A 25941-nucleotide genomic window follows, 5' to 3' on the forward strand; every position below is an offset into this window, starting at 1 on the left:
ATTGCACGAGAAATCGGGGTGAAAATAATCGATATTCTCGTATAAGTATCGTGTAAAAGTTTGCAAGTAAAGAAATATTCCGTTCGTAATTATTTTCCCAATTTTCCAAACACTTATCGACAAATTAGTGTCACAATTGCTGTCTACACGATCGAGAGAAACGAAATAATAATTGTTCGAGAAATCAGAGTGATAATAATCGATACTCTCGCACAAGTATTGCATAAAAGTTTGCAAGTAAAGAAATATTCCGTTCGTAACTATTTTCCAAATTTTCCAAACATTTATTGACAAATTAGTGCCATAATGGCGATCTATATAATCGAGAGAAACGAAATATTAATTGTTCGAGAGATCAGAGTGATAATAATCGATATTCTCGCGTAATGCAAGTAAAGAAATATTCCGTTCGTAACTATTTTCCCAATTTTCCAAACACTTATCGACAAATTAGTGTTACAATTGCTATTTACACAATCGGGAGAAACGAAATATTAATTATTCGAAAAATCAAAGTGTCCATAATCAATTCTCTCGCGTAAGTATAGTGTAAAAGTTTACAGCGAGAAAAATATTCCATTCGTAACGATTTTCCCAATTTTCCAAACACTTATTCAACATGTACATTTCCGCGAAACAGAAATCACCTCCAACGATTCAATTTAGTTTTCTCCGCTGTTACGTAAATATTCCCGACAACGAGGCGGCCAGAGTTCACCTAATTACCGCCAGCTTGCATTAGCCAGCGACGATACAATTTCATTTTCTCTAATTTCCGAAACGGAAAGACTCAAATCCAAACTCGCTGTTGCGCCCCGTGCGTAATACGAGTCGTTGCTAACGATTCGAGTTTCGTTTTCCATAATTTCCTCGTTCGCGCTATTCACGAGGCTATCGGATCCGACGAAGCTCGTTCTTAATTACTAAATTTCGTTCTCGTTCGTTTTCTAATCATTCGACAATGCGTTCCGCATAATACACCACTAGCGGAATAAAATACAACCTCGAACGACGAACCTTCAATTTCCTTCGAAATCGTCGAAACGTCGTCGAAACTGTGCAATTAATTCAGATTCCAAACAATGGAAACGAAAACTTCGTTCTAATTAATTTCGTCAAGACACGAGTCTCGATAAGACCGAACGAAACTTGTACTTTGACTGTTCACCGGGATTTAAATTACGCCCTCGAAGTAATTGAATGTGTGAGAATGCGTGAGAATGAAAGGGATTGCGTATAGTCCGGAGTGAAATGTGAAAGAAGAGCGATTGAGATAGCTTGACGCTGGGAAATTTTCGGCGTGCGTGACCAGACGCATTGAGTGAGGGAGATTAAGAATTAGAATGGAAGGGAGTGAATGCGTGTGAGGATATAAGGTGCGAAAGAAGAGCGTTTAGAGCAGTCAAGGGCAGTAATTGTTGGAAAATCGTCGAAGGGTATCGTGTCGCGTTAAGGAAGAATAGCGTAGTCAACGTGGTCAGCGCGATCAGCGTGGTCAGCGCGATCAGCGTGGTCAGCGTGGTCAGTGTAGTCAGCGGAGTCAGCGTAGTTAGCATAGTGGGCGTGGTCACCGTGTTCAGCGTGGTCAGTGCAGTCAGACGAGTCAGCGGAGTCAGAGGAGTCAGCGCAGTCAACGCAGTCACCGTGGTCAGTGTAGTCAGCGAAGTCAATGTAATTAGCACAGATACCGTGGTCACCGTGGTCAGCGTAGTCAGTGTAGTCAGCGTGATCAGCCTGATCATCGTGGTCAGCGTAGTCAAAGGAGTCAGAGGAGTCAGCGGAGTCAGCGGAGTCAGCGTAGCCAGTGTGATCAGCGTGGTCAGCGGAGTCAGCGTAGCCAGTGTGATCAGCGTGGTCAGCGGAGTCAGCGGAGTCAGCGTAGTTAGTATAGTCAGTGTGGTCACTGTGGTCAGTGTAGTTAGCATAGTCACCGTGGTCAGCGTGGTCAGCGGAGTCAGCGGAGTCAGCGTAGTTAGTATAGTCAGCGTGGTCACTGTGGTCAGTGTAGTTAGCATAGTCACCGTGGTCACCGTGGTCACCGTGGTCAGCGTGGTCAGCGGAGTTAGAGGAGTCAGAGGAGTCAGCGCAGTCAGCGCAGTCACCGTGGTCACCGTAGTCAGCCTAGCCAACCTAGTCATTAATTGTGTATTTTGTCAATGTCTCGTTCCTACTACTACCTAATTCGATACACGTCCATCCTCGAACTTTATTCACTCTTCTTTTATAACCACCCAGCACAGATTAGATAATTCCTAGAAAATCTATCGTTCCAACTTCGTCTGAACGCAACCGCGAACGGACAAGTAGAGAATCGTAGCCGGAGTGGTCGGTGAACTTTCCACGCCTCTCTCCCAAGTGGAACGTGTCGCGTACCGTATCGGACAAGTGCAACGAGTCTCTGCGTTTCAAGACGAATGGAATCGGTGTCGGTCGAGTCGCGGTAGAACGGGAACGTGCTACACCGTCGGACAAGTGGAATTGAAACGCGTGCGGCCCGACAAAGGGAATACGGACCGCCGAACGAGTAGAACGGCTCGTACGGTCGGACAGTTCGGAAAAAGTTGAAATTAACTCTTGCAGCCGCGCGGCCAGTTCGGTTTCTTCGAGTCTCGAGTACGGAGCTACCGAAACAACAACAATAATAACCGAGAGTAGGAATTAATTCCGTTCACGATTTTCAATGTGACTCGCTCCTCCTCTCCTCCTCTTCTTCGCTCAAAGGCGTTCCGGGAGTTCTCGCGCGAGAACTCCCGACACCGAAGTTCCCACCACTAGGGAATCTAGGTTGCGAGGTATCGCGACGCGTACGCGTAGCTGTGTACCATGGAATACACGTGGTGGATCACCGACGCCCACGTTAGTTACCGTTGCCAAGGTAACGCGCCCACGGGATTTTTCGCGCAACGTTGCTGCGCTGTCCCACGCACGCGATAAATCTGACACCGTGCTGTATTGAAACGTGTGTAAGAGGATAACGGAAATAGGAAGTGGGGAGAATTTGGCGGCTCTGGATTTAGAGGTACGCGAGGAAGGGGAGAGAACGGAAATATAAGGAAGTGGGGATAAGCGTTTCATCCCGGGCCTGCTAGTGGACTCGTCGGTAAGGCATCCTAGCAGGCCCTGCCTTATACGCCGGGACATTGGAAGATCGGTAAGAGGTCGTATATATACCGATCGGAGCAGGTACGGGAACTTGCGGGAAACGGTTGGTGGTGAGTTTCCCTCTGGTGGCAAACGTGGGTAGTGCCGCCACATAACCCCCTTACCAGTGGTAAACGATACTTTGAAGTTCCGTCCTGATGTCCCAGTGGCGTAGCTATTTGTTCCGTTGTTCGGTGGCACAACAGGCACAGGAGGAGGTTGTCCAGAGCGGTGGAAGAGAAGAATGCTTCTTTTTCGTAGTAAGGCCCAGCTGTCGATTACGGAATACGCGTGGCGAGCATCGTTTGCTCAAGCCGCGTTTTTGCTTGTTGTCCGACGTTGATGCGTGAGCGTACCGGTATTTCTGAAACGCATCCGTGTGGTCGGTGAATAATGTCGACTAAAGCTGCCTGCTGTCCTCCTGGGGTTGATCCTGATGGTTAGCCGGGAGTATAGCGTTCGTGTCGTCGCTGGCAGGTCGAGAAGTCAACCCTAGGAGAGGGGGATTAACGGAAATCGGCCTTTACGTTGCGTTCCTTCCATCGTCTTGTGCTGCACCTCTACTGCTACTGTGCTGTTGTCCAGAAGGTTGCGTTTGTTCCTAGACGGGGTCACCACTTTGGCGGCTCTGGATTTAAAGGTACGCGAGGAAGGGGAGAGAACGGAAATATAAGGAAGTGGGGAGAAGCGTTTCATCCCGGGCCTGCTAGTAGACTCGTCGGTAAGGCATCCTAGCAGGCCCTGCCTTATACGCCGGGACATTGGAAGATCGGTAAGAGGTCGTATATATAGCGATCGGAGCAGGTACGGGCACTTGCGGGAAACGGTTGGTGGTGAGTTTCCCTCTGGTGGCAAGCGTGGGTAGTGCCGCCACAAGAACGTTTCATCCCGGGCCTGCTAGTGGACTCGTCGGTAAGGCATCCTAGCAGGCCCTGCCTTATTGGGATTATTGACATTGGAAGATCGGTAAGAGGTCGTATATATAGCGATCGGAGCAGGTACGAGAACTTGCGGGAAACGGTTGGTGGTGAGTTTCCCTCTGGTGGCAAGTGTAGGTAGCGCCGTCACAAGAACGTTTCATCCCGGGCCTGCTAGTGGACTCGTCGGTAAGGCATCCTAGCAGGCCCTGCCTTATACGTCTAGACATTGGGAGATCGGTAAGAGATCGTATATATACCGATCGGAGCAGGTACGGGAACTTGCGGGAAACGGTTGGTGGTGAGTTTCCCTCTGGCGGCAAGTGTGGGTAGCGCCGCCACAAATCTGACACCGTGCTGTATCACCGTGAATAGAAACGAGCCTGACCGAGACACAGGAATGCCGAGAAACAGAGAGGAAAGATTTTTAACGAAGAAGGGGAGCATTAATCCGAAGACGAAACGACACAAGCAACGCGGAGACGACAGAACCCGTGTCCGGTCGAATGATCGCCATCATCGATCAAACACGACGCTCGACGTTCCATCGATCAATGATCGAGCCAATCACCGTCACCGATCGATGAAACATCACTAGTGTCGGAAATACATCGAACGCGAGGAAACCACACCCACCCTCCGTGGAAAGATTTTTCTCTCCACCTTTCCAACCGCCTAACAAATTACCATCGCGATTTGCCACATATTGGACGATTGGTAATGATCGATCAATTATCCACCGTCTGGTAACCGCGAAGGGGGATTGATTTTTCGAGGAAATTTCGTTCGAGTTCGCGTAATGAGATCATCTACTTTGTTACACTTGTTTAAGTACGTTAAACGAAGAGTTTGGAAGGTTAACCATGTTCAGTGACTCGTAGAGAATGTTCATCGTCTTGTTTAACTCGATCTTTTGATTAGTTTTATTCCGAACTCGTATTAAAATTATGCAAAAATCGATTACTCTTATAACTGGAGGTTTTTTCAGACTTTGGTATCGAAGTTGTTGCACCAAGTGCAACAGTGATTTATCTACAGAGCGTCCCAATCGTCACCGGTCGATTTGAATTCCACATTATTTCTAACACGTCAAACCGATCGACCTGAAATTCAACACACGTCGTCTAGACAGATGGGAAATTAATCGTGGAAAAGTACACGGTGAAAGAACGCGTGTAAATTATTCGAGCATTTTACGAAGAATCATGATCTTCAACGCTCAGAATTCGGGGAAATAAATCGACCGGTGATGATTGGGACACCCTATATCTCAAAAGGACAGTATAGTCTCGTCGATGCATGTGTCACGGGACCGTATCGGAGCAACGAACAAAAATATAAACACTAGAGTTTCTTCCACTCGCATTAAAATTCACGGGATCGCAACAGAAGCACTTAAATGAAAACGACTCAACTAATTCTTCACTCCGTAGAATAATTGAATGTTTACCGAAATTCACTGCTTTAGGCGAATACCTCCGTAGAGAATTCATCGACTAGCGAAAATGGCTGCTTCAACGAAACACTTCCGTAGAATGTATAACGACGAACCGGTGTAACAATTAAAAGATGCGTAGCGGGTGACGAACAGAGATTCACGTTTGACTAAGGTGGAACAATCAATGAATATTTATTCAGAGAGCGGCGGCTTATGTACACGATTTTTGGTTATCGATGATCCTGGTGTTTATGGCGGTCTTATCGGCGCGCTAGGTGGTCCTCACCAATGCAACGTCAGAAGAGAGTGCAATGGTTGCAGCGAAGATACCAGAGAAACCGTAACCGAGACGTGTCTTTCCATCGTGAAAATTTCGTTCGAATTCACGCACCGGGATCGTCCACCGCTATCCACTTACTCACGGTCCGTTTAATTACGTTAAACGAAGAGTTCATTAGGTTAACGATCCTCGTGGACGAGTTATTTACGCGTCCGTAGCTCGTTTGAATTTCGAGCTCGAAGTAGAACGGAACATCCGTGGATCGTGTACACGGAACGAAATCGAAAGACGACGAGTTGCCCGCGAAACGTGATCCGAGTTGGGAAGATCGACGTTTTCGGCGATACGTGGAAACTTATCGAGTTACCGCGTTGGACGGTTATCGTGTCTCGAGTATCGCGATATCGAGGAACTAGCGGTGATCTCGAGAAACGAACCGGCATGATACGCGCGTCGAGAACGCGGAAAAGCGGAGCAAGAGTGCGGCGTGCCGGTGGAAATTCGTGGAAACGGGCGTAAAATATCATCGTAAATTTCGCGCGTCCAATAAAGCCGAAAGGATCGTAAAAAACGCGTGTAACGGCTGTTCGTTAGCTAGGTAACAGGAAGACGCGGAATTTAATCGTGTTCCGCGACTGAAACAATGAAACCATTAACTCCCGGGCGAGAACTTCCGCTACACGTGCTTCGAAACGGAACGACGTCAGCCGAGTAGTATAAGTACGGTATTAACGCGACACGTGTTACCCGTGTGATATACCGTACCGTGTTACCCGACGATCGTAATACCTCGTCACCTGTTATTTATCGTGCCATAACACCGTGAGCTGCGTAAGACGATACGTTCTCTTCCTAAGAAATATATACATATAATATGTATACGTATATATATAATATGTATACGTATATATATTAGGTGGACCGGAAAGTAATGTCGTTTCTGCGCATGTCACTATTTGATTGTCATTTGTCAGCTCATTGTGTACATTAAAGTCGTAGCAAAGACATTCTGAGGTTATAGTGACTTGTTTAGTTGTAAATAATTAAATTTAAAATTTTTCTTTACAATTTTGGGTGAAATGGCCAGCCAAATACCAGAAGAGGTACATATCCGGCATTGCATGCTTTTTGAGTTTCGCAAGGGTAGTAACGCAACAGTTGCTACCAAAAACATTTGCGATGTTTATCCAAATGCGTTAGACGTTCGTAAATGCCAAAGGTGGTTTTCCAAGTTCAAATCCGGTAATTTTGATCTTTCCGACTCGTATCGATCAGGAAGATCAACAACGTTAGACAATGACGTGTTAAGTGCGGAAGTGGAAGCAAATCCGTGTCAGACAATCGAGGAATTGTCAAACAGTCTTAACCAACCTTGGTCGACCATGCAAGAACATTTGCAGCAGATTGGGAAAGTAAGCAGAGCAGGTGTTTGGGTCTTGCATAATCTGTCCGAAGAGAACAAGGCTAACCGATCCACCACATGCAACTTATTGCTTCAACGGCACAATACAGAAACGTTTTTTGATCGCTTGATCACCGGAGATGAAAAGTGGGTTATTTATGATAATCCAAAACGCAAAAGGCAGTGGCTCTCTCCAAATGAATCGCCACAAAGTACTGCTAAGCCAGGTTTACACCCCAAAAAGGCCCTTTTGTGTGTTTGGTGGAGTATTCGCGGCGTTGTTCATTTTGAAGTGCTGAAACCTGGACAGACTGTGAATGCAGACCTTTACTGTGAACAATTAGATCGTGTAAATAAATCTTTAATTGAAAAGTGGCCAGCGATTGTCAACAGAAAAGGCGTTATTCTGCAAGACGATAATGCAAGACCGCACTGCGCAAGACGAACCTTGGCAAAAATTAATGAATTGGGGTGGGAGGTACTGCCTCACCCACCATACTCGCCCGATGTTGCACCATCGGATTTCCATTTATTCCGATCGCTTCAACACTTTCTAAGTGGCAAAAGATTTGCAAATTTGGATGATATTCAAAATGCCATCTCTGTATATTTTGCTCAAAAACCAATTGATTTTTATCGATCCGGCATTGAAAATTTGCACACTAGATGGCAAAAGGTTGTTGATAATGAGGGTGATTATATCATTGATTAAAAATAAAAACTCGTTAAAAATTTATGTTTGAATTTAATGTAAGGAAACGACATTACTTTCCGGTCCCCCTAATATAATATGTATACGTATATATATAATATGTATACGTATATATATAATATGTATACGTATATATATAATATCTATACGTATATATATAATATGTATACGTGTATATATAATATGTATACGTATATATATAATACGTATAAGTACACGTTTGCAAGATGACAACCGTTGGAACAATGTATTTCAAGGAGCGACGCTGGCGTCGTAAACGTTCCTCGAGAGGCGGCGTCGTGAGTTTCAGTCGGCAATAAGCGACGAATGAAGACTGTTATTGTTCCCAGCGAGGCTTTTTGCGCTCGAAAAATCCCGGTTCTCGTCCCACGACGACGATAGAACAGGCCGGAGAGTTGAGACGAGATCCCGGACGATTTCGTCGTGTAAGTCTATTGCCGATTCGAGCGAATGCACGGGAAAACGCACGGAAGCTTCTTTATACATATTCGATGCCGAGGTAGCAATCGTCGTTGATTCATCGGATACAAAACGTACGAGGAATGTATCCGATCGGAAGAGAGTAGAATGGATAGGAATCTGGCCGTACCGAGGAGAATCCGTGCTTCGAGTGCCCGATAGGGGGAAAAAATGTAGCTACGATGTTGAAGGCGTGGTAGTGGCTTCGATGATCGGGGGAGGTACGTGAATCTGTATAAAAGTAAATAGAAAAGGAGAAGGGAGAGTGCCTGGGGAAAAGATAAAGCTTCGAAGTCAAAGGCGTAGTAGTGGTTTCGACGATCGGGGATACGCGAGTTTATAGAAAAATAAATGGGAAGGAGCAGAGACGTGTTCGGTAGTATCGTGCCTGGGGAAAAAATAAAGATCCGGAGTCGAAGAGGTAATGGTAGTTTCGACGATCGGGGATACGCGAGTTTGTGGAAAAATAAATTGAAATGGAGCAGACGATTACGGTAGTATCGTGTCTGGGGTAGAAATAAAAGTTTAAAGTCAAAGGCGTAGTTGTGATTTCGATGATCGAGGATACGTGGGTTTGTGGAAAATAAATTGAAAAGGAGCAGATGATTACGGTAGTATCGTGTCTGGAGTAGAAATAAAAGTTTAAAGTCAAAGGCGTAGTTGTGATTTCGATGATCGAGGATACGTGGGTTTGTGGAAAATAAATTGAAAAGGAGCAGACGATTACAGTAGTATCGTGCCTGGGGAAAAAATAAAGCAACAAAGTCAAAGACGTGGTGGTGGTTTCGATGATCGAGGATACGTGAGTTTGTGGAAAAATAAATTGAGAAGGAACAAACGATTACAGTAGTATCGTGCCTGGGGAAAAAATAAAGCTCCAAAGTGAAAGATGTAGTGGTGGTTTCGACGATGGGGGTTCGGGGGTTTATAGAAAAATAAATTGAGAAGGAGCAGACGATTTATTATTGTAGTAGTATCGTGCCTGAAACAAGAATAAAACTTTAAAATCAAAGACATAGTAGTGGTTTGGACGATCAAGGGTACATTAATCTGTGTAAAAGTAAATAGAAAAGAAGCAGACAAGTACAGTAGTATCGTCCCTGAAACAAAAATAAAACTTTAAAGGCAAAGGTATAATAGTGGCTTCGACAATCTGAGGTACATAAATCTATATAAAAGTAAATAAAAAATGTGCAGACAAGTATAATAGTATCGTCCCTGAAAAAAAAGTAAAACTTTAAAGTCAAAGATATGGTAGTGGTTTGGACGATCAAAGATACATAAATCTGTATAAAAGTAAATAGAAAAGGAACAGTAGTATCGTGCCTGAAACAAAAATAAAACTTTAAAGTCAAAGACATAGTAGTGGTTTGGACGATCAAGGGTACATGAATCTGTGTAAAAGTAAATAGAAAAGAAGCAGACAGGTACAGTAGTATCGTCCCTGAAACAAAAATGAAACTTTAAAGGCAAAGGTATAATAGTGGCTTCGAAGATCGAGGGTACATGAATCTATATAAAAGTAAATAGAAAAGGAACAGACAAATACAGTAGTATCCTGCTTTGGAAAAAAATAAAACTTTAAAGTCAAAGACTTAGTAGTGGTTTCGAAGATCAAGGATACATGAATCTGTATAAAAGTAAATAGAAAAGAAGCAGACAAGTACAGTAGTGTCCTGCTTTGGAAAAAAATAAAACTTTAAAGTCAAAGACTTAGTAGTGGTTTCGAATATCGAGGTTACTTGCTTTGGAAAAAAATAAAACTTTAAAGTCAAAGACATAGTAGTGGTTTAGACGATCAAGGATACATAAATCTGTATAAAAGTAAATAGAAAAGAAACAGACAAATACAGTAGTGTCCTGCTTTGGAAAAAAATAAAACTTTAAAGTCAAAGGCACAATAGTGGCTTCGAAGATCGAGGTTACACGAATCTGTATAAAAGTAAATAGAAAAGGAGCAGACAAGTATAATAGTATCGTGCTCGGGAAGAAAATAAATTTCCAAAGTCAAAGTCGTAGTAGCAGCTTCGACGATCGAGGACACGTGAGTTTGTACAAGAATAAATGGAAAAGGAATCGGAGCAAACAAGTACAATAGGATCGTGCCTGTCCGAACAAAACGGAGAATCTCTACGTAAGTGCGCGATGGGGGAAAAAAATATAGTTGTAGAGTCGGAGTGGTATTCGAACGATTGTTCGTCGACGAATCTGTATAAAAATAAATGGAAAAGGATCAGAGCGGGCAAGTACAATACGATCGTGCCTGTCCGAACAAAGGAATAGCCACCCCTGTTCAGACTAGTAGAATAGGCTCGCCCCTAACCAGACAGGTGGAGGAAGAATCGAGCGAGCCTGAAAAGTGGAAGAAGCACTCATCTGGTTGGACAAGTACATTGGGGTCGTGTGTAAGCAGACAAGCGAAATGAGAAATGTCTGTAGGCAGACGAGTAGAACGGGTGCTTCCGTATTGGAAAAGCAGAATAGTTTCGCGTTGCTTTCTAGAAGTTACATTTCCGAATCCGGTGCAACAAGTAGAATAAATCTGCCACTGTCCGGACGAGTGAGACAACGCTGCGTTAATTTACTCGAACTTCGTCCCGCTAAGAATTCCAATACAATTTATTTCAGCGATTGAATTTTTGCTTTAATAGTCCCCGATACTGTCTACAATCTTGCACAAATTCTAAACAATTAATTATCTACTCACCGTTCGATTAAACGATACGAATATCGTACATTTATTAAACTCCAATGATAGCCAAATGTTACTTTTATATACATAGAAGGTGTACTAGGAACAAGTAGAATATACCCGTATACGATCGGACAATTGGTACAAGAGCGTGTAATCTGACAAAGTAGAAATTCTACTCGTAGTACGAGTAGAACCGGGTACTCGAGCGACGAACAAAGATGAATATCGGTTCAAGGCAAAGACTCACCAGCTGGAACTAGGAAGGGTTCTCTGGCGTTTCGCGGGACAGCAAACGATTCCAGCGTGTAAAGTTTAAAGCCGGTTGGAACAAGAGCGTGAGAGGCTTCCGGCTATTTCGTTGGTACTCTCTGGATGCAGAAACGTCGCTGCTGTTTCGTGCAACCCTCGCGTTATGAACTTTGCGGTCGCTTTGACCCCACGGCGAAACGGCAGCTCGCAGTTGGCAAACCGAGCGCTCGCGAATACGTCGCGGGGAGTGTAATTCTGTTAGGGGAATCGGTGTTTCCAGTTCCTGGAAAGAGCACTTTTTTCTCTCTCTGTCTCTCTGTTTCTATCTCTGTTTCGTCCTTACCTTTAACAGACCGTAATAAATTCTCGCGCTCTTGTTCGTAACACGGGGACGTTCCTTTCTTTCGCGTTGAGATTGCCCTCGTAATGTTAGACGTCGCGAATGTTCTTTCACGAGTCTGGTTTCTGACTCGCGTGAGTCACACGCGCGAGGACGTGCTAAAAATAAAATCGATTCTCCGACTACCGAACGTTTCTCACGGAGATCCAGTACAAAGAGAATCGACACTCGCAACGTAACGTTTCCCGCGATCGTACGAATTTCACCGTACGTACGAACTAGCCGGAGGGCGAGATGGATACCAAAGCGGTTGAAACACGAGAATTTAATACAAAGAAAACGCTCGAGTTCGATAGGTCCGAAGTAGCCGAATCGCGGTAACGTTTACATTGAAAATACTTCGAGTAAAAATCGACTCGAATTCGCGATGAATCTCGCCAAGATCTCGTCGGGCAGTTTGGGTGTTTGTCTCGTAGCAATACCGGAGCGTGAGATCGAGAGGGCCGGTTTAACGCAAAGGGAAAAGTTATGTAACTCGATTTAAAGGCGATTCCATTCTGTGACCGTAACGACACACTGTTTCCTCAGAAAGCTGGGCTGGGAACGTGGTATGCAGTCCGTAACCGGAGCTCTTTCGCTGGCCTTCTTCCTCGGCTTGATTTACAGGAGTGCTTCCCTCTATCATCCGCAACGACGGGCCATATTACACCTGAAGAATCAACGGGGCAAAGTGAAAGAGAAGAAAACCGCGACCAGGGTGCCCAGGCAGCCGTGGGTGGATCTCAGCCCTCTTGGAAGTCGTCCTGTCAGAATGCTAATGCTCGCTGCCGGAGCCGCCGGTTTCGGCCTTTATACTCCTGCATTTTACATCGTGAGTACGCTAAGTACACCGTGTTTCGCGATACGCTTACAAGACCTAACCGTTACCGACCCTAATCAGCATGGAATTACGACGACGCGACGCCAGTACTCCATGGAATTACGCGGAGCTACGGTTTCGGTAATTCCTGTTTTGGTAACTCGTTGGCTTCTGTTTTGTAGAGCGGAGAGGGATCGGTGAACCGAGATTTGTTTTTTTCAACGAGGAGAGTTCTCCTCTGTAAACATTAAAAACCGTTTGACGTATTCTCCGGCCAGCTTCGCGCTACGAAACGTACGAGGACCAGAGTTCCGCGGTTATAGAATTAACCGCGTAGCGATCCGTACGAGTAGGGCCACCGTATACACTGGACGAACAAAGTAGGACAATACGTGTGTAACAAGTAAAACACAGGAGAGTGCATCACCGGGCAAATAGAACAACAGGGTAGTTCGAAACAGTCGTATGGAACAGGACGATGAATATCGAGCAAGTGAAATACGATCGTGTTACCAGACCGGTAAAATAGGAGTGAGTGAGTACGTGGACAAGTAGAATGGGGCTCGATACGGCCGACAAATAGCATAATATCGTACATGGGAGACAAGTAGAATAGAACCGCGCAGCGACGGGCAAGTAGAATTGGATCGCGCGGGGCGAACAAGTGGAACGAATCCGTGTGCAACGAGCGAGTAGAATCGGATCGTGTTAGGCAGACAGTTTGGGAAACGCGGACGGTAAGATGAGTTTGGATTTGGCAAACAGGCTAGGTAGAAACAGAAGAACGGAGCTGTCTACATGGACAAGTAGAATAGAGCTTAACGCGAGTGAGAGATTGCATAATACAGTATAGCGGACGTGTAGAATATAATTGCGAGCGAGCGATAAGTGGAATAAAATCGTTCGCGACGGACAAATAGAATGGAGTAGAATCGTTCGTAATGGACAAGTAGAATATAATCGTTTCGCGACGGACAAGTGGAATAGGATCGTCGGCAACAGACAGATAGAATACAATAGAATCGTTCGTGACTGACAAGTGGAATAGAATCGTTCGTGACAGACAAGTGGAATGTAATCATTCACGATAGACTAGTGCAATAGGATCGTTGAAAACAGACAAGTAGAGTAGGATTGCTGAAAACAGACAAGTGGAATAGAATCGTTGAAAACAGACAAGTAGAATAGGATCGTTCATGGCAGACAAGTAGAATATAATCATTCGTGACAGACAAGTGAAATGTAATCGTTCATGGCAGATAAGTAGAATGTAATTGTTCATGACAGACAAGTAGAATATAATCGTTCGTGACAGACAAGTGGAATGTAATCGTTCGTGACAGACAAGTGGAATAGGATCGTTCATGACAGACACGTGGAATGTAATTGTTTGTGACAGACAAGTGGAATAGGATCGTTCATGACAGACAAGTAGAATGTAATTGTTCGTGACAGACAAGTGGAATAGGATCGTTGAAAACAGACAAGTAGAGTAGGATTGTTGGAAACAGACAAATAGGGTAGAATCGTTTGAGACTGACAAGTGGAATATAATCGTTCATGACAGACAAGTGAAATATAATCGTTCGTGACAGACAAGTGGAATATAATCGTTCGTGACAGACAAGTGGAATGTAATCATTCACGATAGACTAGTGCAATAGGATCGTTGAAAACAGACAAGTAGAGTAGGATTGCTGAAAACAGACAAGTGGAATAGAATCGTTGAAAACAGACAAGTAGAATAGGATCGTTCATGGCAGACAAGTAGAATATAATCATTCGTGACAGACAAGTGAAATGTAATCGTTCATGGCAGATAAGTAGAATGTAATTGTTCATGACAGACAAGTAGAATATAATCGTTCGTGACAGACAAGTGGAATGTAATCGTTCGTGACAGACAAGTGGAATAGGATCGTTGAAAACAGACAAGTAGAGTAGGATTGTTGAAAACAGACAAATTGTTTCGTGACAGACAAGTGGAATAGGATCGTTGAAAACAGACAAGTAGAGTAGGATTGTTGAAAACAGACAAATAGGGTAGAATCGTTTGAGACTGACAAGTGGAATACAATCGTTCATGACAGACAAGTAGAATATAATCATTCGTGACAAACAAGTGAAATATAATCGTTCATGACAGATAAGTAGAATATAATTGTTCATCTCAGACAAGTGGAATAGTATCGTTGAAAACAGACAAGTGGAATGTAATCGTTCAGGACAGACAAGTGGAATAGGATCGTTCATGACAGACACGTGGAATGTAATTGTTTGTGACAGACAAGTGGAATAGGATCGTTCATGACAGACAAGTAGAATGTAATTGTTCGTGACAGACAAGTGGAATAGGATCGTTGAAAACAGACAAGTAGAGTAGGATTGTTGGAAACAGACAAATAGGGTAGAATCGTTTGAGACTGACAAGTGGAATATAATCGTTCATGACAGACAAGTGAAATATAATCGTTCGTGACAGACAAGTGGAATATAATCGTTCGTGACAGACAAGTGAAATATAATCGTTCATGACAGATAGGTAGAATGTAATTGTTCATCACAGACAAGTGGAATAGGATCGTTGAAAACAGACAAGTGGAATGTAATTGTTTGTGACAGACAAGTGGAATATAATCGTTCGTGACAGACAAGTAGGATATAATCGTTCGTGACAGACAAGTGGAATAGGATCGTTGAAGACAGACAAATAGAATAGGCTCGTTAAATACAGACAAATATAATAGAATGGTTCGTGACAAACAAGTGGAATACAACCGTCCACGTTGGACAAGTAGAGTAGGTTGTTGCTGGTCGGGCAAGTAGAACGGGACCGTGTTGGTGCAAACAAGTGAAACAAATCCGTACGCATCCTCTTGTAAAATCGGACCGCGTAAGGCCGAGAGTTGGGGAAACGTAGGACGGTGATGGAAGTTCCGAAGTTAACGAACACCGTACCGAATGTCCAGTTCCGTGAACTGCGCAAACTCGGAATCCCGTGCTCGCGAACGAAATGATAAACCCGTTGTTGGATCACCGAGCCGTTCGTCCATATCCTGGTGCACAATTATCAAACTGCCACGAGCACGCCGCGCGTATCCCCGACAGCGGCAATCAAACGCGCGGACACAGTTCCGAACTTCATTGTCGGTGGCAAAGTTTTAGCGGAGTTAGCCAGCTTACACGCTCATAATCGCGAGCGTTGGTCCTCGATTCGCTGGAACTCGCGCGCGTAAACGTGGCCGGGTCTCGTCGAGCGCCACGGTTCGCCAAAAGTTAACGAAACTGTTCCCGGTATCGGTATCCGTTACGTGCGCTATCAGGTCATCCCATGAGTAATGCGAATTCGATAAAGACCGAGGCCCGGACTGCAGTTGAATAAAATCCATCCGTTACGTCCGTGCACTGGCGCAGATGTTCCAATCGTTTCCCCATCTATCCACGCCTAAACGACCTTGACCAGGTGCACGAGTACGAAAAGTATCGACAGCACCGGAAGAGAATCCTGCGTCGAGGAATCAAAATCCGCTCCGAAGAAACCGGAGAACGGATACTGCGCCCTGACGTCGACGACAACGTCTCACGAGGATGGAAATCGTTTTCCGATCGAGTATTATTTAGCGTGCAGGACTATAGCGTACGCGAATGGTGCAACGGAAGCTCCGTGGAGTCAAAATGGGTTTAGATTCTTCAGAAATTACAGTTCGAAGTTCTGTCGCGGATGTAGGCAATGTTGGACGTGGATGCTCAGTCGATTGTGAGTGAGTGCACTTTGTTACATTTCGTAGAGAAAGTTTCGATGCACGAAAGAATACTCTGCTTATTCGTCGGTACACAAGTACAATGTGCAATTATGATTCCAAATTTAAGGAGTATTGAAATATTCGATCAAGATTCGTTAAATTCGCGGAGTGCTTGGAGGGTGTTTGAAAACGTTCAACTTTCAACTAAAATTTCTCGAGAACGCCCAATTTAACGACACGATACTCTGATCGGACTACGACACAAATTGTGCAAACTTTTCTCCTAAAATCGCGGTCCACGGTCTCCTCGTAAACTGTCACAGAAGACAGTGACCAAGTCCGAGCGAATCCTCCGCATACGAGAACAAAACCACCTAGCCGACCAAACGAGACACGCGCAGGGCACGCGAGACGTCTGGAAGAAGGAAAAAAACCTATCCGCGAGCAACCGGACCGGTTCAACTCCAAATTGGAAACTGTCGGCTTTGTTCGTCGCCTGCTGGATTGGATGTATCCTCGGAAGTTGAAGGAAGAACTACGAACACCGAGGAGACCGAAGAAACTTTACAATAGCTTCGTTCGATCTCGTTCGTGGTATTATTCGAAAATTAGTTTTCCCTGGTTGCGAAATTTTCAACCGAATCGAATATCGTTCCAAGCGTACATTCGAACGATGTCGCGTCAGCTTGCGTCAGGAATAAGGATTGAAAAATTCGCGTTACTCACGGGACGGTCGTTCGTGTTTCGTACGTTGCACGAATATTGTGCAATCTTCTAACGAGGAACGTTGGTTTCAGGCTGTGCAAGGGCACAAAGACGGCTTGGAGGCCAGTGCCGTGGTACTCCTGCAGACCTGTCTGGGCTTAGCAGCGGCTCTCGGTTGTGCGGCTTGGGGGGTTGTTACCGCCAGACCCTCCGCTCAGTGTCTGGTGTCCAGGCAATATCTCTGCCAGGCGGCGCTCCTAGGAGTTGGTCAGTATATAACACGCCGAGCGTTTAGGTTAGATCCACTGCGTGCACCGTCCGAGGAGAGATGGAGTCCTTTTGCGGGAAGAGCGCAGAGCGGAAGCTTCGAACGAGCCGACGTTACGTGTACGCTTCGGCCACGGAGATTGTATCGCGGAACTCACGGTAAAGACAAACCGAACGAACCGCAGCTACGTTTATTTATATCCGTGGAATTTCACCGAGCGAGACCCGCATGGACATTCCAACGATTTCAAGCGGAATTCACTCCGAGCGAGACTCCTAGCCGGCAATAAGAAGATGAAAACACGAGGCGATGCTCGACTCTATCGATCACCGAACTCCTCTATTTATCGGTGTTGTCCGTCGTCGTACCGAAGAAGATGAAACGCCTCACGTTCTCCGCGAGTACTGGAACATTTGTATAGTATATCGCTCGGTCTGGGTTAGGTTGATTGTTTGGAGAAATGTATTGAAAAATTTTAATGGAGAAATTGTACGGTTAATGGACGTGTTGTTGAGCTAAGATAACGAAAATTGTAAAGTATAGTGTAATGGAAAAATTAGTTCTTCAAGTAGGGGTAGTTTTAGCAGAAGGTCGTGTCGAGTTGCATTCTTCTCGAATTGCAATTCGGTTGAGTGTTTCGAATGGACGGCTATTTCGCGGAAAAAAATTTCACGAAATTTTTTCGTGTACAGTTACACACGTGTGTTGAGCAAAGATACTAAAAATTGTAAAGTATAGTGTAGCGGAAAAATTAGTTCTTCAAGTAGGGGTAGTTTTAGCAGAAGGTCGTGTCGAGTTGCATTTCTCTAGAATTGCAATTCAGTTGAGTGTTTCCAATGAACAGTTATTTCGCGAAAAAAGGTTTCATTCTGGGTCAATTAAATACCATATACAGTAACACACGTGTGTTGAGCAAAGATACCAAAAATTGTAAAGTATAGTGTAGTGGAAAAATTAATTCTCCAAGTAGAGATAGCTTTAGCAGAAGGTCGTGTCGAGTTGCATTTCTCTAGAATTGCAATTCAGTTGAGTGTTTCGAATGGACAGTTATTTCGCGAAAAAAGGTTTCACTTTAAGTCAATTAAACACCATGTACAGTTAACACGCGTGTGTCGAGCAAAGATACTAAAAATTGTAAAGTATAGTGTAGTGGAAAAATTAATTCTCCAATTACAGATAGCTTTAGCAGAAGCTCTTGTCGAGTATACATTCTTCTCGAATTGCAATTCGGTTGAGTATTTTTAATGGACAGTTATTTCGCGAAAAAAGGTTTCACTCTGGGTCAATTAAACACCATGTACAGTTAACACACGTGTGTTGAACATAAATACAAAAAATTGTAAAGTATAGTGTAGTGGAAAAATTAATTCTCCAAGTAGAGATAGCTTTAGCAAAAGGTCCTGTCGAGTGCACATTCTTCTCGAATTGCAATTCGGTGGAGTATTTCTCACGTACGGTTGTTTCGCGAGAAAAAAAGGGCTTCGTTCAGTGGTAAATGAAACGCCATCGATGAGAATTCGATTCCATTTGGCGAGACGGTCGTCGGGTGGCGTGTTCGAAACAGCATTTTCCTCTTGTCCAGAGCCACCCCATTAACGATCGTGGTCGCCCTCTCCGCGATATTTGCCTCCGTGACCAACGCAAAGAACGGTGAGAAAGAGAGGTGGAATCGAGGGGGTGGTGGTGCCTCGGCGACAGAATGGAAAATACTTTGTGTCGGGGGACTCGAGGCGAAGAGGGTTGGAGTCGACTGAATGGGGGGCAAAGACGCGTGTATACGAGCGACGCTCGAAGAGCTCGCCGGCTTCAAAAGGGGTGATAGAGGACCCCCCTCTAAAGGGGCAGGGGACGCGTCTACCCGGGCTGAATGACGACCACGTTTAGAAACCTCCGGCCGACGAACTTTCGGTACGAAAGCACAACACGCGCACGCTCGCGCTCGTATACGAATACGCGCGACGAATCTCGGAGACGACCGGCGGTCGCGTTTCCATCTGCTCGAGGAACGGTCCAGGGATCGGTATTTTTTTCTTTTTTTAACATTCCGTGTGATATTCCACAGGATCCTCTACGCGGATATTCCGAAGAAAAACCGGGTCTCAGCGGTCGTCGAACCAACTGGTCAGAGGAGGAGTGTGTTTGAAGAGCGCGCGGAATATTTTATCCGCGAGTACGCGGTCGAACGTGAAATTTTCATCCCCTTCTGTATCCGCGAGACCATTTCCAACGACAGCCCCTTTCGAATCGAGTTCGAGGTGTCCCGGTAACGCGAAACGTCCAAAAGGATTCCGATCTCCTCGGGTTTTCGACGTCAGGAGGGGAGGACCGTTGCGCCTAGGAGCGCAATTGTTTAAACAGGGTTGAGCGTGACGATGAAAAATATCATCGATAACGCGAACCAGCGAAAGATGTTATCGAACGAGCTTTTTATCCACCGAACGAGGGGAACAGGACCCGCGTGATCGGAATAACGTCGCACGTGGCCGGGCAAGTAGAATAGATTCGTACATGGCTGGACAAGTAGAATGCGATCGTGCCTGGACGGGCAAGTAGAATAGCACCGTTTGCGATCGGGCTAGCTGAACACGAGAAATGCATATCTTACGGATAATTGCCTACCGCGTTACCGAGAAACCAAATTTATCAACGTGCAACCACCGGCCATTGAACAATGTTAATTTCCTCGATGCGGAAATCGGGTAGAGTTGAGCAAATGTACAGTAACTATGTTAACGACTCGTCGCAACCTAAGAATTGTTCATTTTATGCGATTATTATGTATTAGTTTTATTATTATAATTATTGTTCTATTCGACTACTCGGAATTATTCTTTATTTTATTCGACTACTTTAAATTAGTATTCTTTGTTTTACTCGTTTACTCCGAATTACTACTGTTCACTTCACTCGATTGCTACGAATTATTCTTTATTTTACTCGACTGTTCTAAATTATTATTCTTTATATTACTCGACTACTCCAAATTAGTATTTTTTATTTTACTCAACTACTTCATACTAGTATTCTTTATTCTACTCGACTACTCTGAATTAGTATTCTTTACTCTACTCGACTACTCTAAATTAGTATTCCTTACTTTACTCGACTACTCTAAAATTAGTATTCTTTATTCTACTCAACTACTCTAAATTATTATTCTTTATTTTACTCGACTACTCCAAATTAGTATTTTTTATTTTACTCGACTACTCCAAATTAGTATTTTTTATTTTACTCGACTACTCCATACTAGTATTCTTTATTCTACTCGACTACTTTAAATTATTATTCTTTATTCTACTCGACTACTCTAAAACAGTATCCTTCACTCCACTCGATTACTCTTAATTACCACCGTTTATTTCCCTCGATTCTTGTGAACAAATACCGTTCATTTTCCTCGATTATCGTAAATTATACGAAACGACTCGAAACGCGACGAATTATGCAACACCGCCGTCGTTTCGAATAAACGTCGCCCCTACTTCGCGGTCGGGTTCTTTCGTTGGCGAAATGAGATCTAATTGGAAAAGACGGGGAACAAAGGAGGGATGCTCGCGCGAAACGTTAATTTCCAGTCGTAACTCTAAGCGAAGCTCGATGGTCTCGATTGCGAACGGTAGCAACGGAGCTACCGTCCCGACCGCAAGTACAACATCACTCCTACTCTCCCCCTAACCCCCTTGCGGTAACAATGCAACAGTCCTCCGTTACGGAGACAACGGTTGAAATACAAAACGTACGAGCAAAAATTCCGTGGGCGAACGTAACTCGTAATCAGCGGAGAACCGTATTTTCAGCCCGGAGCGACGTGTATGCGGTGTGCACGCGCGGTACGTGCGGAATACGCGTCGGTTGCCCGTTCCCTTTCTTTCTTTTCTCTTTTTTTCTCTCTCCGCAACCGAAAGGAGACTCGACAACCGAGAGTTAAATATACAACTGTTAGAGAAGTAGAGAGCCAGCCGTGGCTCCGAAAACCGGCTTATCCGGTGTCGCGTTGGATCGAGCTCGCTGCCAGCATCGCTGTTCACCCGCAGGAGATAAACCATACCGTGGAAAAAGAATTTGCAATTTCCTCCTACGCGCGGCGCGATTTTAATGGCACGGGGACGCCGCGCGTTGCGCGTTTCCCTTTCTGGTACGTCTCGCGGTTTCTGGAGCTCTGCAACCCCGCGAAACGACAGGGAAGGAGAGTCTTTCGGGACGTTCGCGTCGACGGGTGTTTTCCTTTTCTTTTCTTTATCGACCCTTCGTGTGGGAAAGACATGGAAAAGAAAGGAAAAGAATCGTCGTATGGGTGAGAGATTTTTGCGCGACGACGTCTCGGTCTTCCGTACTCGAGGATGGACTCCAAGAGTAGAAATATAGAGGAGGTTCTTGGGATATTAATATATTCATTTGTAGTGATGGTTTTCTGTAATTGAGGATGTCCTCGAAAAGTAGAAATATAGTGGATGTTTTTGCGAATTAACACCTTTGATGCATTATACTTTTTTGTACTCGAGAATGTCCTTGGAGAGTAGAAATATAGCGGAGGTTCTTGGGACATTAATATATTCATTTGTAGTGATGGTTTTCTGTAATTGAGGATGTCCTCGAAAAGTAGAAGTATAGTGGAAGTTTTTGCGAATTAACACCTTTGATTCATTATAGTTTTTTGTACTCGAGGATGTCCTCGAAAAATAGAAATATAGTGGAGGTGTTTACGAATTAACATATCCATCTGTAGTGATGGTTTTCTATAATGGAGGATGTCCTCGAAAAGTAGAAATATAGTGAAAGTTTTTGCGAATTAACACCTCTGATCCATTATAGTTTTCTACACTCGAGGATGTTCCAGAAAAATAGAAATATAGTGGAGATGTTTACGAATTAACACATCCATTTATAGTGACAGTTTTCTATAATGGAGGATGTCCTCGAGAAGTAAAAATATAGTGAAAGTTTCTGACGATTAACACCTTCGATTCACGATAGTTTTCTATACTCGAGGATGTCCTCAAAGAATAGAAATATAGTGAATACTTTTTGTGAATTAACACCTTCGATCCATTATAGAAAAAAATCGAGTATAGTTTTCTATGCTTGAGGATGTCCTCAAAAAATAGAAATATAGTGAAAGTTTTTGCGAATTAACACCTCTGATGCATTATAGTTTTCTACACTCGAGGATGTTCCAGAAAAATAAAAATATAGTGGAGATGTTTACGAATTAACATATCCATCTGTAGTGATAGTTTTCTATAATGGAGGATGTCCTCGAGAAGTAAAAATATAGTGAAAGTTTTTGCGAATTAACACCCTAGAAAATGATAGTTTTCTATACTCGAGGATGCCCTCAAAGAATAGAAATATAGTGAAATTTTTTGTGAATTAACACCTTCGATCCATTATAGAAAAAAATCTAGTATAGTTTTCTATACTCGAGGATGTCCTCAAAGAATAGAAATATAGTGAAAGTTTTTGTCAATTAACACCTTCGATCCACTATAGTTTTCCATACTCGAGGATGTCCTCAAAGAATAGAAATATAGTGAAAGTTTTTGCGAATTAACACCTTCGATCCACTATAGTTTTCCATACTCGAGGATGTCCTCAAACAATAGAAATATAGTGAAAGTTTTTACCAATTAACACCTTCAATCCACTATAGTTTTCTATACTAGAATATATCCTCAAAGAATAGAAATACACTGAAAGCTTTTCCGAATTAACACCCTCGATCCACGATAGTTTTCCATACTCGAGAATATCCTCAAAGAATAGAAATATAGTGAAAGTTTTTGCGAATTAACACATCGTATCTGTCACGATAGTTTTCTCTATTCAAAGACGTCCTTGAAAAGAAGATTCACATCCAGCGACGCGAAAAGTAGAAACATTCGACGATTCGTCTGTTACCCGTTGCGTAAAAGTCGACCACTATTGGGGTACCTGGTAAACGCTCGAAAGAAACCCTTCGAGTCTGTTGACCAACATGGCGCCCGACGTGTTCAGTTTCGAGCACGAGTATCGGGGCTGTTAACGGGCAACGCCACTCTGTCGCGGACTCGTTATCGTCGTCTGCTCAGCCCGACGCTCGTAATCTCGCTTTAGACTCTCATCATCGTCCCGTCCCATCTTGAACACACAGCCGTCTTCAGCTCGTCGTCAACGCGCGCCGTCTTCGTTTAGAGTTGTCATCGTCGCCGCCTGGCACGGTCTTCGTTGCTGTTTCAACCGTCTCATTATCTCGTCTCGTTTGCTCAACCCTTCGTATCTCCGTGAAAATCGGCATTACCCTAAAACAATTCACCCGTCACTCTAACGCCGACTATAGCCCTTGACCTGTTCCACATTCGAGCCGTTGGCCATCCTCGTGGGCCGAATACACGGAAGAGTGTCTCACGCAATACGACACACCGTGGACCAATGTGTGCACGTGAGAAGAGCAACGAGTGACGTCTACGAAAACGATCCACGCACTGAGCAGACCTTGCAGACGTGGATTATTAATTCCTCGCAGTACCATCGTCACGAGTATCACGGACTTCTGACCATCGGGACTCGACGAGCTACTGACAACAGTTTCGTTGCTTTGATTCCGCTCTGCGCTAATGACCGTGAGCTGTAAGAGGATTACGAAATAAACCCTACCGTGTATCGTTGAATGGCGATGTTGGACTCTCGATGAAGATACGAATCGTTGAGAGAACATTGGAACCGAAACTTCGAGGACCTAACGTACAAAAAAGTATATCGAACTAGGATCTTTCCATCTCCCCGAAGTTCGGTCGTAACTCTCGTCAGATTGTGACAAGTGTAGGTTCACGATAGGATGTTTCGTGTAACTAATAACTCGATCTGTATTTTCGGCGAAAGCCATAGCACAGGTGGCGTTGGGCAGTGTACAGGGTTATCACGGACTGGTCCTAGCGTCCGGTCTCTACGGCGCCTCCCTCGGCGGTGCCCTTTACTCTTTGAAAATGCTGGCCCTCGAAAGACTGAGGGCGAGACACTTCGCACGGTCCTGGGCTCTCGTACAGGCCGCGGAAGCTCTACCTATTCTTCTCGGAGTTCCTCTTACCGGTAAGTTCACTTCCCTCGCAAATTAAGGATATCCACACCTTTCGAGCGAGTGCTGACATTCGTGACACAATCTACGCGCGCGGAGTTACCCTTCCCTCTGCGATAAAGTCGTTCTATTATTTTAATAAGTCTTCTTAGTTATTAATCGATGGTAGCTTGCGGTTAAATCACTCGTTGGATTCAATTGTACGTCGAATGTTTAAATTGTTCTCTTATTTACAGGACGCAACTGCACAACGTACCTTTAAACTCTTCTCCTACTTACATGATGCGACAGCACGTTGAACGTTTAAGCCGTTCTCCCATCGAATAAATTATCACTTGACTGTAGCCTGCACGTCGAACCATGAACCATTTTCTCGCCCGAGCACCTAGAACTCACGTTGGTCTCTGGACTTCTCTGTGCTTCACTTCTCTTCCGTCTACCACGAAAAATACCTAAACACCTAGAACTTGCGTTGATCACCACTGGCTCCTAAGCGCCAAGTTCATTTCTACTCCACCAAGTTCAAGATTTTTCTATGCCTCCTTTCTCTTCCACCTACCGTGAAAGCCTAAACATCCAGAACACCTCTGACTCCTAAAGACCTTAATTTCTGCCTACCCAAGTTCAGGATTTTTGTTATACCTCCTTTCTCTTCCACTTACCATGAAATCTTAACACCTAGAACACCTCTGACTCCTAAAGACGTTAATTTCTGCCTATCCAAATTCAGGATTTCTTTATACCGCCTTCTTTTTCCACCTACCATGAAAGCCTAAACACCTAGAACACCTCTGACTCCTAAAGACGTTAATTTCTGCCTACCCAAGTTCAGGATTTTTGTTATACCTCCTTTCTCTTCCACTTACCATGAAATCTTAACACCTAGAACACCTCTGCCCTAAAGACATTAATTTCTACCTACCCAAGTTCAGGATTTTTTTATACCTCCTTCTTTTTCCACCTACCATGAAAGCCTAAACACCTAGAACACCGCTAGCTCCTGCACACCTTAATTTCCGTCCCACAAAGTTCACGATTTTTCTATGCCTCTTTTCTCTTTCATCCACCGTGAAACTAAGACCAATTCACGATCTTTCAGGTTACATGAACGCGAACAGCCCGAGGGTGGGTTACTACGCGTGCACGTTAAGTTCCTTGTGCGGTGCAGCGTTACTCTTCTTGGTCGGATGGGGCCGACAACCCGCATCTCCGGTTCTACCCGGGTCACATATCTCCACCGGGGTGGTTCCGCCGCCTTGCGCTTGTCCACCACCGCCTAGACCCCGGCTACCCAAGTCCCAATCCCTCCACGTGCCCCTGGACGTGGATGAGAATCTACGCGACAGAGAAAGCGAAAGGATGCAGCACACTGCCGAACACTACTACCAACCGCAATTCTACGGTCCCCTGAGACCCAGCAAGAGCGTCCCCGAGGGTCTGAGCCATCAAGATTCGTACAGGAACCGACCGCGACGTCATCGCGACGTCACGGTGATCGAGCAGATCACTACCAGCGTCTAAGATCCAACAAAGCGAATCTGTGGGAAGAGAATTCAATTACGAAAGTACGGAAACCCGATTTTGAAACTGTGATCGGAGATGTCGTGTGTCTCCTGAAGTTGTTAACGTTGTTTTGGTCAAACTGACGAGGATATTGT

At 44.4% G+C, this 25941-nt stretch overlaps 1 protein-coding gene across 4 annotated transcripts in view; it reads left to right on the forward strand.

The window, feature by feature from the left end:
• LOC143143190 (monocarboxylate transporter 10) overlaps nucleotides 1–25941 on the forward strand; it is a 230027-nt gene extending 204086 nt beyond the window's left edge. For 3 of the 4 annotated variants that reach the window (XM_076304199.1, XM_076304198.1, XM_076304200.1), the window contains exons 9-12: nucleotides 12243–12525; nucleotides 17054–17228; nucleotides 24091–24297; nucleotides 25383–25941. In XM_076304199.1, the coding sequence (XP_076160314.1) occupies nucleotides 12243–12525; nucleotides 17054–17228; nucleotides 24091–24297; nucleotides 25383–25804 (1087 nt within the window). In that variant the 3' untranslated portion in view covers nucleotides 25805–25941. The remainder of the gene's footprint in view (nucleotides 1–12242; nucleotides 12526–17053; nucleotides 17229–24090; nucleotides 24298–25382) is intronic. The other variant, XM_076304201.1, reaches the window with a different exon arrangement.

This window comes from Ptiloglossa arizonensis, chromosome 2, assembly GCF_051014685.1.
Source record: "Ptiloglossa arizonensis isolate GNS036 chromosome 2, iyPtiAriz1_principal, whole genome shotgun sequence".
In the NCBI taxonomy this organism is placed as follows: domain Eukaryota; kingdom Metazoa; phylum Arthropoda; class Insecta; order Hymenoptera; family Colletidae; genus Ptiloglossa; species Ptiloglossa arizonensis.